The 11,410-nt window shown below is 53.3% G+C and overlaps 1 protein-coding gene across 4 annotated transcripts in view; it reads right to left on the bottom strand.

The window, feature by feature from the left end:
- Positions 1 to 2,518: 2,518 nt before the first annotated feature.
- Positions 2,519 to 11,410, bottom strand: part of MDGA1 (MAM domain containing glycosylphosphatidylinositol anchor 1) — a 144,131-nt gene continuing 135,239 nt past the window's right edge. For 2 of the 4 annotated variants that reach the window (XM_013171031.3, XM_048080141.2), the window contains exons 17-18: positions 10,123 to 11,134; positions 2,523 to 3,783 (exon numbers count right to left, since the gene is read on the bottom strand). In XM_013171031.3, coding sequence (XP_013026485.2) covers positions 11,043 to 11,134 — 92 coding nt within the window. In that variant the 3' untranslated portion in view covers positions 2,523 to 3,783; positions 10,123 to 11,042. Of the gene's footprint in view, positions 3,784 to 10,122; positions 11,135 to 11,410 lie in introns of all 4 variants that reach the window. The other 2 variants (XM_066993836.1, XM_013171032.3) reach the window with 2 other exon arrangements.

The raw sequence follows: 11,410 nt of genomic DNA, 5'->3' as shown, positions 1-11,410 counted from the left end.
GGCCTAGTCCCAGCTGCAGAACTTGCTCGCCTGTGGCTTGCTCTGCCCCAGGGGAGGCTCCACGCTGCCAGCTGCAGCCCCAGCTCAAATACCAACAGCGCGCTGGGCTCCAGCTGCCAAACCCCCCGCCTCGCCTCCACTGGGAAGCATCAGGCACTGCTTCTCCCCAAGGCAACGTGCTGTCATTAGCTAATTAATCCCCACTCCCTCCCCACGGTGGTGGGAATCCCAGCTCTCTGCCAAAGCAGAGGCACGACATTGGGCAGCACTAATCCAGCCCAGCTTCCCCTCCCCTGCATGCCGAGCTGATGGACAAGGCTTTTCCAGCCAGACTCACGACCCCCTGCTGCTCTGGGGCTGACAGGGGCTGGCAGGATGCTGCTGTGGTGGGCTGTAGCTATAGCTCGTATCTCTAAATCTTTTTAGGTCACTTTGTTCTCCTTATAAATCCTGGCCCTGTTGTGCAAGCCATAAATCTTTCTCTCCAGTCAGCATCATTTATTTTTTTCCTCCGGTCTTGTTAAAATAACAGGGTCAGAAAATTTAAAATCCAGATTGTTGCATTTTCTGCAGTTTTGGAGCATAATAAGTATTATCTTCCTCTCTGGGAAACTGTCACAAACTCATGGCCAGGCAGGACAGCTTGGGGATTTGGGGGGAGAGAAGAATGGGGGAAAAAAGGAACCAAAAGGTGTGCTGAAGTGATCTGCACTTTCACAGCCCTCATAGGTGGGAAAAATCTCATCACAACCATCCCTGCTCAGTGCTCTGCAGCTTCTCCCCTTACCCCCCCAGTGCCAGCACCATCTTCTCAGCCACATCCTTGCCCTGCTCTGCTTCCTCACCCCTTCCCACGAGATGCTGCTGGGTACCCATGCGGGAGAGGCAGCCCCTCTCCTCTGCCACCTGTCTGGGGATGGGGAGAGGCACCGTGACACCATGGGTCTGCGTGTTGGCATAGTGGGAAATAGCCCCTGCTAAACATCAGGTACCTGGGCAGCCCTGCATGGACCAGGAGCCTGCCAACAAGGCGTGTGTGAAAACCCAACGGGTGTGACACCGGTGTGACACCAGCAGTCCCGTGCTCAGCTAGCTGGGAGCCTGCAGAAGTGCAGCCAAGCATCCTTGTGTGTCTGCATTACAGTCCTCTTCTTAATGACCGTACAGCCAGTGTTTCTGCAGGTTTCATGTGAAGGACTGTACTCACTTGAGCGTGCAGTCAATACCCCTGTTGATCTTCATCACTCACTGTCTGGCTCCAGGCTTTATTTATTCCACAACATCGAATCCCAAGCCAAAGACAAAAATGGCTCATTCTCTTGTGGCCTTTTCAGTGGGCATTCCCAGTGATTGCAAACTTTAACAGAATTAGCATTGCTCTTACCTTTGGAGGTGATATTGCCATCTCCAGTGCGTGCAGGAGGAGCTGAGCGATAGCAGCTCTGCAATCAATAGTACAGAGCACCTTGCAGGAGCAGCCTGGACCTCAATCTAGTTTCAAATCTGCTGGCACATCCTCCTCTGCCACTGGGAAGGATTGCAGCATAAGCCCAGGCACAAGTCAGTGTGGAGGCTGTGAGGATGACTGCAGATGAGGTGTACAGCACAAATTAAAGTGTGAAGTCTGGATTATTCTCGATGGTGATACCCTCTATGGGAGAGCTAGGGACCCTGCTTTTAAAGTGTGAGTGCCATTTTATAGCAGACAACATGCTGAAAGTTGGGAAGTGCAAAGCCTCATTTATAGGACTTCTCAACCAGGTGGAATTAACAATTAAAGACAAGAATACATAGTGACAGGGCACTTGGAGAGCCCTCTTGCCTTTCTTTGAGCCTTCTCCCAGACTTTCTCCAGGCAGTCCTAGATGCCAGCATTATAACGGTAGGAGAAGCGGAGGGTATGGCTGTAGCCCAACCAACCCTACGATAAGCTCTTATAGTGATCGCTCTTACATGTTACTATAACCCTGATGTTGGGGTGAAACTTTTTTTTTTTTTTTTTTTAAACTTAGGTTCTTGCTGCAGAAGCCCTGCAGACCTCTGTCCCACAAAGAAGACACCTTCAACCGAGAGCATCTCAGGCATTGCGTGGACCACAGCCAGCACTGCCCACTCCCTAAGGGGACCATGAAATAGCCAGGCCCATGCTCGAGACCCAGGGGTGCAAGGCAGTACTGGAGGTGGGAAGCAGAGGTTTGGATAAGGCAGCAGCAGTGCAGGATAAAAGGACATCAGGGAGGGCAGCCCACTCTGTGCCCTTTCGCATGGCTGCCTCGGTGCTAATCACCCCAAAACTGCCTATACCACGTCCCATGCCCAGTCACCATGGAGAGGTTTGAGCAAGAATGAGAAGCCTTCCCCAGGGTCCTAGGCAGGCTTTTTGGGAAGAGCCAAGGGCCAAACATCAGCATGTCCCTTGGTGTTAGGCAGCAATAGCGGCTCCTCCCTGCCGCAGCCACCATGAACACAAATCACAGGCTCCATCCCAGTCCCCTGGTCGCCATCCCAACCCGGCACAGACGGACACGCAGGCTCACCCGCTCGGGTACTGCAGCTTTATTTGAATGAAACAATCCACGCTGAGAGTCTATAGGTTACACGGCGGGCGCGTCAGGGTTGGGTGTGGACGAGGCAACGCTTATAAAACATCTCACCCTGTTTAAAAGGTTCGGTTCAGTCCCTTTGTGATTTGTGCTTTGAACGTTGCGGACGTCTCGGTATCGTGGCGGTGAGAGGGCCCCAGCTCTGCTCGACGGCAGAGGCAGCACCCTACGAGATGTGGAGCGGGACGGGACAAGACACGGTGGCGATGAGGAGGCGGGTGGGCTCTGTCCCAGGGTCCCCACCCAGGATGCCGATGTGAAAAGACACAGGCGACACCAGAGGACCCCCCCACTTTCTCTGTGGTATCCCCAAATACACAGAGTTTGTGCGCAGCTCCTTTTGGGGGGGTGTTTCTGAGTGCTTCCGTCAGGTCAACACATACTTTCTACTGGCCTTGGCAACCTGGAAGCATGAGAGTGGTGGCATCTTGCTGGCTCTGGATCCCACTGAAGTGGCTCACTGTTGGGCCTGAGCTGGTTCTCCCTGCCCCTTGCAAGCTGAGGACGGGATTTTGGTGTGATCCCCATCTATGGGATCCAGGGATGATCTGCTGCTGGTCTCTCCAGGCTGGAAATGAAATGCCTGGTGAGGATGAGTTTGGGGCAGGGGGATGGAGTGAGGAAGAGTGTGGGAAGCACTGCCTGATGCTCACCTCTGGCCACAGCTGCTGCCCTGTGAGACAGTCGCATACTGGGTGACAGCCCCTTTCCTCCTCTATGTGCATTGTGATACAGGCAGGATGGTTCTGGCTGGGAAAAAAGATCCAAGTGAAACCATCCAGCACCAAATCTTCCACACCATCTAGACATAGGAGACTGTCTGCATGCTGTTAGGCAAGGGCTATGACCAAAAGCACAAAGAAGAGCCAAGTATCTGTAGCATCCCCAGCTTTTTGGGAATGTCCTGAGAGATGGATGCATGTTGTGGAGCCCTCTGGGGTGAGAGGGTAAATCTAGACGATCCCAAGAGCCATGAAAACAGGCCAGGATCATCTACTTGAAAGCACTGGCACTAGGCCACTTTACCCAGAGCTGATGCCACCAGTTACACCAATGCACTGAGAAGCTAGGGCTGGGGAGCAGAAGAGGACAAACAGCAAGGCTTGATGAGAGCAACAGGTCACCTCCAGCAAACTCTGGGAGAGTCTTCTTGTCCCGGGACGTTAAGTACCAGGGGCCCCTAGGAAACAACCAGATAAATGCACACGAAAGCTCCTTTGCTCCGCTTCCCCCACCAGCATCTGAATTTCCCAGGGAACCCTCCAGTGCTCAGGACCCCCTCGCTGCCCAGCCTCCAGGCAGTACATGCTGCCACCCATACAAAAGACCTAACACACTGCCCCCAGTCAGTGTTCATGGCATTTCAAAGGCAGCAAGGACTTGGTTTTCCCCTCTCACCACAATCTACGTGCTGTCTGAGCTCACCATGCCGTTGCAGCCTCTGCTGTCTCTTGCTCCATGTTTACTGGTACCCGTAACCAATTCCCGGGATCAAGGCCCAGTGGGACAAGATATATACTAAATGTCCCCACCTTGGAGGGTGCTCAGCACAGGATCAGGCACTTGAGGGGGAACATCTGCAATCACCTCCTGGGCTGGCTGAGGGATGGGCTGACCCACCAGGAGACCTGCAAAGGGTTCGAGTGTAGCCAGGGGGAGAAGGGAAAGGTGGGAAGCTGCTGCACCCAAAAGGGGTTTTTAAGTTCTTTCTCCTCTCTACTGCATCGCTGACAGCTGCTGCACACCCACACCTCTGTTTGTAGTCCTGATCTCTTCACATGCTGCTAAGATGACATACCTCACCTGAGCCCGACCTACACCGTGCAAGCAACTCCTACAGACATCTGCATCTCAATGCCATCTTATTATCACAGCACCAAAAGAAAACTGGCTGGTGCCTGCCAGCAGAGGCTGAGATGCAGGTGGAGAGGTGGGGCAGCTCTCTTGGAGCTGTTGGGGCTCAGCCTGCACCCAGAGCAGCTGTAACGCTAGCAGCAAAGAAGTTGCTGCTCACCCCCCTGCCTGAGCAGGACTGCCAATGCCTGGTGTATTTCAGCTCCTGTCCATGGCCTGCCTGTGCTGATGATCTTATGCCGCAGGTATGCAAGTTTTGATCATCTAGGAGTAAATCCTCACGGTAACAGCTGGTTTTTATGCAACTGAAAGCCACACTGCTGCCTAAATGGCAGGACCAGAGCCCAGCTTCTTCTGCCAAAGGAGACCAGGAGGAACGTAGAGATGGTTATGCAGGGTGGCAGAGCAGCCAGTTACCCTTCAGCAGGCTCAGTGCTCAGCCAAGGACTGGCCATTATCACATCGACCACTGCCAGCAAAGCAGCGAGCCCTGGGCACCAGCCCTGCTGTGGGGAATGGCACTGTGTGAGGGCTGTCCAGCTGTGCTATGCTGCATCCAGGCCACCCTGGGGGTAAAAAATCCCACTGTAAGCCAAGCATTCATAGCTAAATCAGCCTTTAGGGCAGGAGTTAATGGAAGCATAAAATTGTGCCTCCTTCCACAGCAGCAAGTGGTTTACAGGCCATCCCCAATCTATGCAAAAAAGCACAGACCTTCCCATGTCTCCACACAAAAAAGCTATTTGCCCAGCTCTCCCTGCCAGCAGAGACAGCTTCTGCCTTGATCCTGTTCCTTCGCTCTCTGCCCCACGCTGGAAAATCCTTGTCGTGCTGGGTCCTGAGCTCTGCCTCCCTTTGCAGCTTCCCCGGGGTTTTTCACCGTTTCAGTGGTACAGGTTCAGCTGGGCAATCTGATCTAAGGGCTTCTCTTTGTTCTCCTTCACCTAGCATCCAAGCAGCTGCAGGGCAGAGCCCACTGCCTGCCACCAGTGAAACGAAGGGCAATGCAGCGTGGAGCCGTCTTTCCTTTTCACAATTAATGCCATCATGCCCTGGTCCATCCTCTCAGCCATCCTTGGTGCTGTCATGAGCCCTCTTTTTCCCATGGGAAGACTGGATATGACCTTCACAAGTTCTCTGATGGGGTCAACACATGCCCTGGAGTGCTCCTGTCTTCCTGCTCCATCACCAGCACCCAGGCAGCCCCAGCAGCCTCCCAGGCTGTGCCAGGGCTGGGGGGAGCCAGACGGAGAAGATGACCACACCAGGCTGTCAGCAGCCATCTGAAGACCCCAGAATCCCCCGGGGTGGGCTGGGTGGTTGCAGACAATCAGGCAAACTGGCACGTGTCTTACTGCAAAGGGGTGACTGCTGAAAAACACCTATATATCACAGCTATCAATTGGGATGCTGAGTGTACTGGGGCTATTCAGCTCCCTGCTGGAAACCACCAGCCGCCAGTTATTACCAGGGAGTGTAAATTGGGTCCTGTTAAAATGCAATTTCCAGAGCTCTCCGGGACTTGTTTTTCTTCAAATGCCTTTTGTCTGCATTAAATGCCTTCCCAGGCCGAGCAGGATGAGCAGTTAATAGTGGGGCCAAAGTAAAACACAAACGGAGGCAGCACCTGGCTTCCCCAGCAGCTTGCATGGGGTCGTGCTGCTGCACGCCCGGTGGCTCCGCAGCACAGGGTGCGCTCGCATTGAAGGCAGCCTGGAAGAGACAAGATGCCCTGAGCAGTTCAGATCCCTGCCAAAGCCAGCAGTGTGAGAGAGGGCCTCTCTCTTGCACAGCAGACGCTCACAGTGCAGCTCCTGTCCCCTTCAAAAGCAGCATCCTGCTTCCCAGACACAGAGCTGGGCATCACCTGGGGGCGATGAAGGATGAAGGAGCCCCTGGCTATTCCCACGGGCAGAACTCCCTGCCTGAGCCTTGCTGAGGGATAGAGGGGAGCAGGGATTCCTCCTGCCAACGCCTTGCACAGGGGTGGGCGCAGCCTGGAGGCAAGGCTGAGGGCAGCGATGGAGCGATGGAGGGATGCTGCTCCCAGCAGCACCATCCTGGTGACCGTCCCGGCCGCTGGGTGCCCAAGAGCAGAGCGGTTCTCCTGGTGCAGAGCGGGAGCGACAGTCTGGGGAGGGGGCACCCTGCCCTCCCTGCGGCACTGCTGCATTTTCACGTCATTCTGGAGTAGTGCACCCGCAGGACTTTGTATAGAGAGAAATTAGATTTCCATACTTCGAACAGCAATGGAGAGTGGAACACAATTTGTATGGCGTTTACTATACTCGTTCATACATCCACAAATTATCCTTGCAGGAGATTTTCCAGCCTAAACACCTGAACACCACCCCCCCCACCACCACCACTTTCCCCCTGTTCGCAGCCCTGCCTCCTTCCAGAACAAACCCCCCTCCCAGGAGCGGGGCTCCCTGTCGCTGCGGGGCAGACCAGGCGTGCCGTGCCCACCCATGCAGCTCAGGAGCTCCCAGACCACGTGCGTGCTATGCGCCGTGCTGAGATTTGTCACGGAGATGAAACATCTTTTCGCTCCCGTACGGCCGGGAAGAGCTGCGCTCAGGCATTCCGAATTACTTAACTTCGCATCAAATGAAACATATTAGCTCCCTCGCTTTCCAGCGGCTGATCTACATGGGAGAAAAATAGGCTATTACTACTGCCAGCTGGGAGCTGCTCCTCAGAGCAAGTAGTAGGCATCTATATTTCTGTTGTTAAAAGCCATTGATTAAAGTCCTGTTGACGACCTGTTATTGGGACTTGCATCAAAACGTGGAAAATTATAATACAAAAAATGTATTTTTTTTTTCAGAATACAATGAACAACTACAAAAAGAGGTTTCAAATGAAAGTTTCTTTGTAAGCCCTGCTTGTAACTACACAGTAGCAGTCACTACTTCTAATATCTACAGCTTATACCCAGGAGCCTGCACACTCACATATTTTCTGTTTTATACCCTGGAAAAAAAAAAAAGAAATGGAGTATATATCGGCTAACACCCACACAGCATTCTTCCTAATGTATTTCTACAACTACCAAGCAGAGGTCTCCTTGTAAATAAAAGCAGTCTCTTAAATTTATATTGCACTTTTCTTCTGCAGGGACTTTCATTCTATGTACAGGAATAATCTCCACCATCACTGAAATGCAGCCACTTCTGGAGTGGAATAAAGCAGCTACTCGATAGGCACACAGCAACATAAAACATCAGGGAGAGAAACATAATGTACCCAGTTGGGACTGCAACAGATATTTAAGAAGACAGTCTGTAATTAAGTTTAAGGACAGTTATTTAGCCAGAACACTGTGAATAGTTGTGAGGGGGTCTTTAATTGCAAGGGGTAAGGGGCATGGCTTTGTATCTCACCTGGGATGCATTACCTCCTCGAGAAGAATTGCCCCCTCAAGCGTGGGGCTGGGGTAGCAAACCCCAAATATCACTGCCCTTGGAGAGGAGAGACGGAGCCTCCCCCCTCCACCACAGCACGCTCACACACGCACACAGGGACCCCCTCCATCGCTGCACAGCTTCTCATCCTTGCTGCTGAAGTGCCTCTTTCCTCCACTACGCTCTCTCTGCACACCTGCCAGGGAAATGAGGTCCTTCCTTTCTTCCTCGGTACTTCTGACAAGCCGAGGCACTTGGGTTAATGACTTTCCCCCAAACTCACCAGCAGCTGCTTTCAAGCCAGAGGTAAAGGAGCAGGGCTCTAAGTGGGAAGGGGCTCCCTGAGACTGTTTCTGAAGCTGCTGTGCTGGCAAGAGGCACGCTCCTGGCAGCAGGAGAAGGCTTCACCTCTGGCTGGGGCGAGCTGCTTGATCTGTCCTGGACCCATGGCCACAGGTGGGCTTCCTGAGCCGTGGGTCAGCTTGTGAGGCATTTACACCCTTCCTCACAGGTATGGGGCTGGCAGCAGGACACGGATGCCTCCCCTGCACGTCTCCCTTTCTAATAATGTGGTGCCCCTTTGCTGGCACTTGATAATGCTTTGCCCGTGATCCTGAACCTTCAGGCTCCACCAGTGCTGGAGCAAGGCCACGAGGGTCTCTGTCTCAAAGCACAGAAGGTGAGGTGGTCGCCCTGAGCTCTTACCAGGGGCAGAGTGATGAATTCTGGCCTCCAACAAACACAGAGGACAGGAAGAGCAGAGCACTGGACTGAAAGAGCTCAGCTGAGAGATGATGAGGGCACTGATTGCCTGTGAAAATGGCAACAGACAGAAAGAAGCTGAATTGCTCTGGGCACACACAACATCCCACAGCACTGCCTGGTCCTGGGAGACTGCCACAGATCTCCTGGTCAGATATTCAGTGTGATCAAGGTCTGGGCTCTGGAGGGAAGAACAGAGACAGAGCAGATGATAGGGCTCATTCTTGGAAGTGGAGAAGAGCAACAGGAGCAAGGGAGACCCCTCTCATCCCCTTTCACCTGTCTTGCGAGGCCCCCCGTGAAGGATGTCCCCTCATCCCTCAGAGCTGATGCCCTTTTCTCTCTCCAAAGCTGGATGGGAAGTGTTAGTGCAGAGGAATTCCTGCCCAGGAGCAAAGAGAGCTGGGTTTGAGGACTTCAGACTGCATTTCTTGGGAGTGAAATAAAAGCTTTCCCCCTCCACCAGTGGAGGAAAGGAGGCACCAGCCGTTTCCAGAAGCTGAGCCACGCAGGAGGCAGCCAATATATTCAGGTGGTTTTGGACAAATACAGCTGTCTCAGGGAAGCTGACATAGTCATCAGAAATGGGGAGAGAGCCATGGGTACTGGGGGGGTGGTGAGAGAGCTCATTGTACATCTGTGGTGCCCCAGGTGTGGAGTTCAGGTGGGGTGTCCCTTAGGGGGAGAAGTCACCCTCATCTAGTGGGCTGGTAAACCCCAGTCCACAGTACTATGGGGCCAACTCTGTCCTGTGCAGGGAGACAAATCATGCTCAGAGTTGCTTCCAGTAGCAGCAAGGCTCTCACCTGGCCAGTGCAGGGCAGTCCCTTCTCCTGGTGCTTCACCTGAAGCAGCACGTGCCTCCACCCTGAGCAGGCCAGGTCTGCTGCAGAGACACCAGCTTCGCCCCTTCGTGATGCCAGCAGAAAGAAGAGGAAGCCCCCGCTCCCTGTCTGTTCCCCCGTGTCTCAGGGACAAACAGGAGCAGAGCTCAGCACAAGCCCCTCTTTCGAGTCCAGCTTCCTGCCTCCATCCTTCCTTGGGACACTTTCCTGCCTGTCCCACCCTGCAGCTCCTAAACCTATTTCATTGCCAGTGGGAGCGGAGTAGCTGCAAGACTTCATGTGCTGACAAAACTCAGCCACCTCTCCCCTGAGCAGTGGTGCTGTTGCCACATTTCACCCTCTCTGCAGATAAGACCTCAGCAGTTTTCTGACCAGCTGGCCCGGGGGCTGCCTCACGGGCACGGGGCCTGCTGCTTGGCGGGAGGAGGTTGAAATGCCTGACCCTTCCCATAACCCAAAACGCTTGAGCATTGGGGAGTTAAGCAAAGGAATTAAAGACTAGAATAAATAACTAATGAAAGACAGACAGAGAAGCAATCCTGGGCTTAGGGCTGAGGCGGCTCTTATCCCATAATATGTAGGGGGAAGCCAATGTGCAACTGCTTCCCCCTTCCCACCCCACCCCACCCCACCCCAGCCCCACTGAGAGACCTTTCTGCCTGCAGCTCAGACTTGCTCTCACAGCTTCTCCACCCGGCCAGAGGTGCTGAGAGAGAGAAAGAGGCTGAGGCCAGCACCACGGCCGGATCCAGCCGGGCCTCCTCCACCCCTCAGCGCGGTCCATGGGATGGGTCCATTCCTGCTCCGTCTTCTTCAGGCTGCCGGGCGAGAAGCACAGACAGGTGGGGAAAGGACGGCAGCGCGAGCCAAAGCAAACCACACGGGGGGCAATTAAATACATGGGAGCCTGGAGGATGTGGGTGGATGGAGACACTGAAGCACATGCGGACGAGGCAAGGTGCTCCGGCCGCCGGCACGTGGGGCTGCCGCTGCGATGCTGCAGGGCAGCCCCAGCCAGCAGGGGAGCACGGGGCGCCGAGGGGAGCACTGTGGCGTGTCGTCCACGAAGCCGTGGGCTCTGCAGTAAAGAAGGTAACTGTTCTGGTAGAAATTTGTGCTTTAATATATTTTTTTGTTTGTTTGTTTGTTTAAAACAAGTTCCCACTTCCCTGAGGAAGCCCTGTCCGACATTCCCAAGGAAACATGGGGGTGGTTTTTTTCCTCCTTTATTTGCTCTTCACATTTCTTCATTCCTATTTTTTGTCTTTCGTTCCTTCTTTCCTGTTTTTCTGTTTCTTTCCTTCCTTCCTCTCTTTCTCTCACTCTCTTGTGCACGTGCTTTTTTAAAAAAACTTGTCTTTATTTTTTTAATTTTGATTTAGACATTACGACTTTCTCAAGGAGTGCTCCAGTTCTGAACCAGATCCCTTTGCGTGGTCATGCCTGTCAGTCTTTGGTAACGTATGGACACTTTGGTGTGCCAGTGAGGAGGGGAGGAAGAGGATCAGAGGTGGCTGAGTAGGAAAGGAGTAGGAATGTCTTGGTCTGAAGACAGGAGCGCTCGCTTGCCATCATCTGAGCAGCACGTAAAGGAAGAAAGTCAATGGGCCGCAAAGACAAGGGCTGTGCAGGGCTGGGACACCGCTTCCTGGAAGAGCAACCGCTGCCAGCCAAGGAGAGAGAAAGAGAATTAGTGATGGGACAGAGACAGACCTCATCAAACACGTCAGTGCACATCAGTGTCACAGCCTCTCCTCCCACCCCAAACTACAAAGCACATCTCAGATCTAATGAAAGGTCTTTATACCCTTCCCTGGACATTTTCAAGGCTTCCCAATTTTATTTCCTTTCCAGCACGGGTGAAAATGCTGAATCTTGGTTACTTTTGCAATCCATCCCTCCTCTCTTCCTCAGAAGATTCAACCTGAGCCAAAGAAAA

This window comes from Anser cygnoides, chromosome 3 (assembly GCF_040182565.1).
Source record: "Anser cygnoides isolate HZ-2024a breed goose chromosome 3, Taihu_goose_T2T_genome, whole genome shotgun sequence".
Classification (NCBI taxonomy): domain Eukaryota; kingdom Metazoa; phylum Chordata; class Aves; order Anseriformes; family Anatidae; genus Anser; species Anser cygnoides.
Note: the sequence above shows the minus strand (reverse complement) of the source record. Positions and strands in the feature narration are given on the sequence as shown.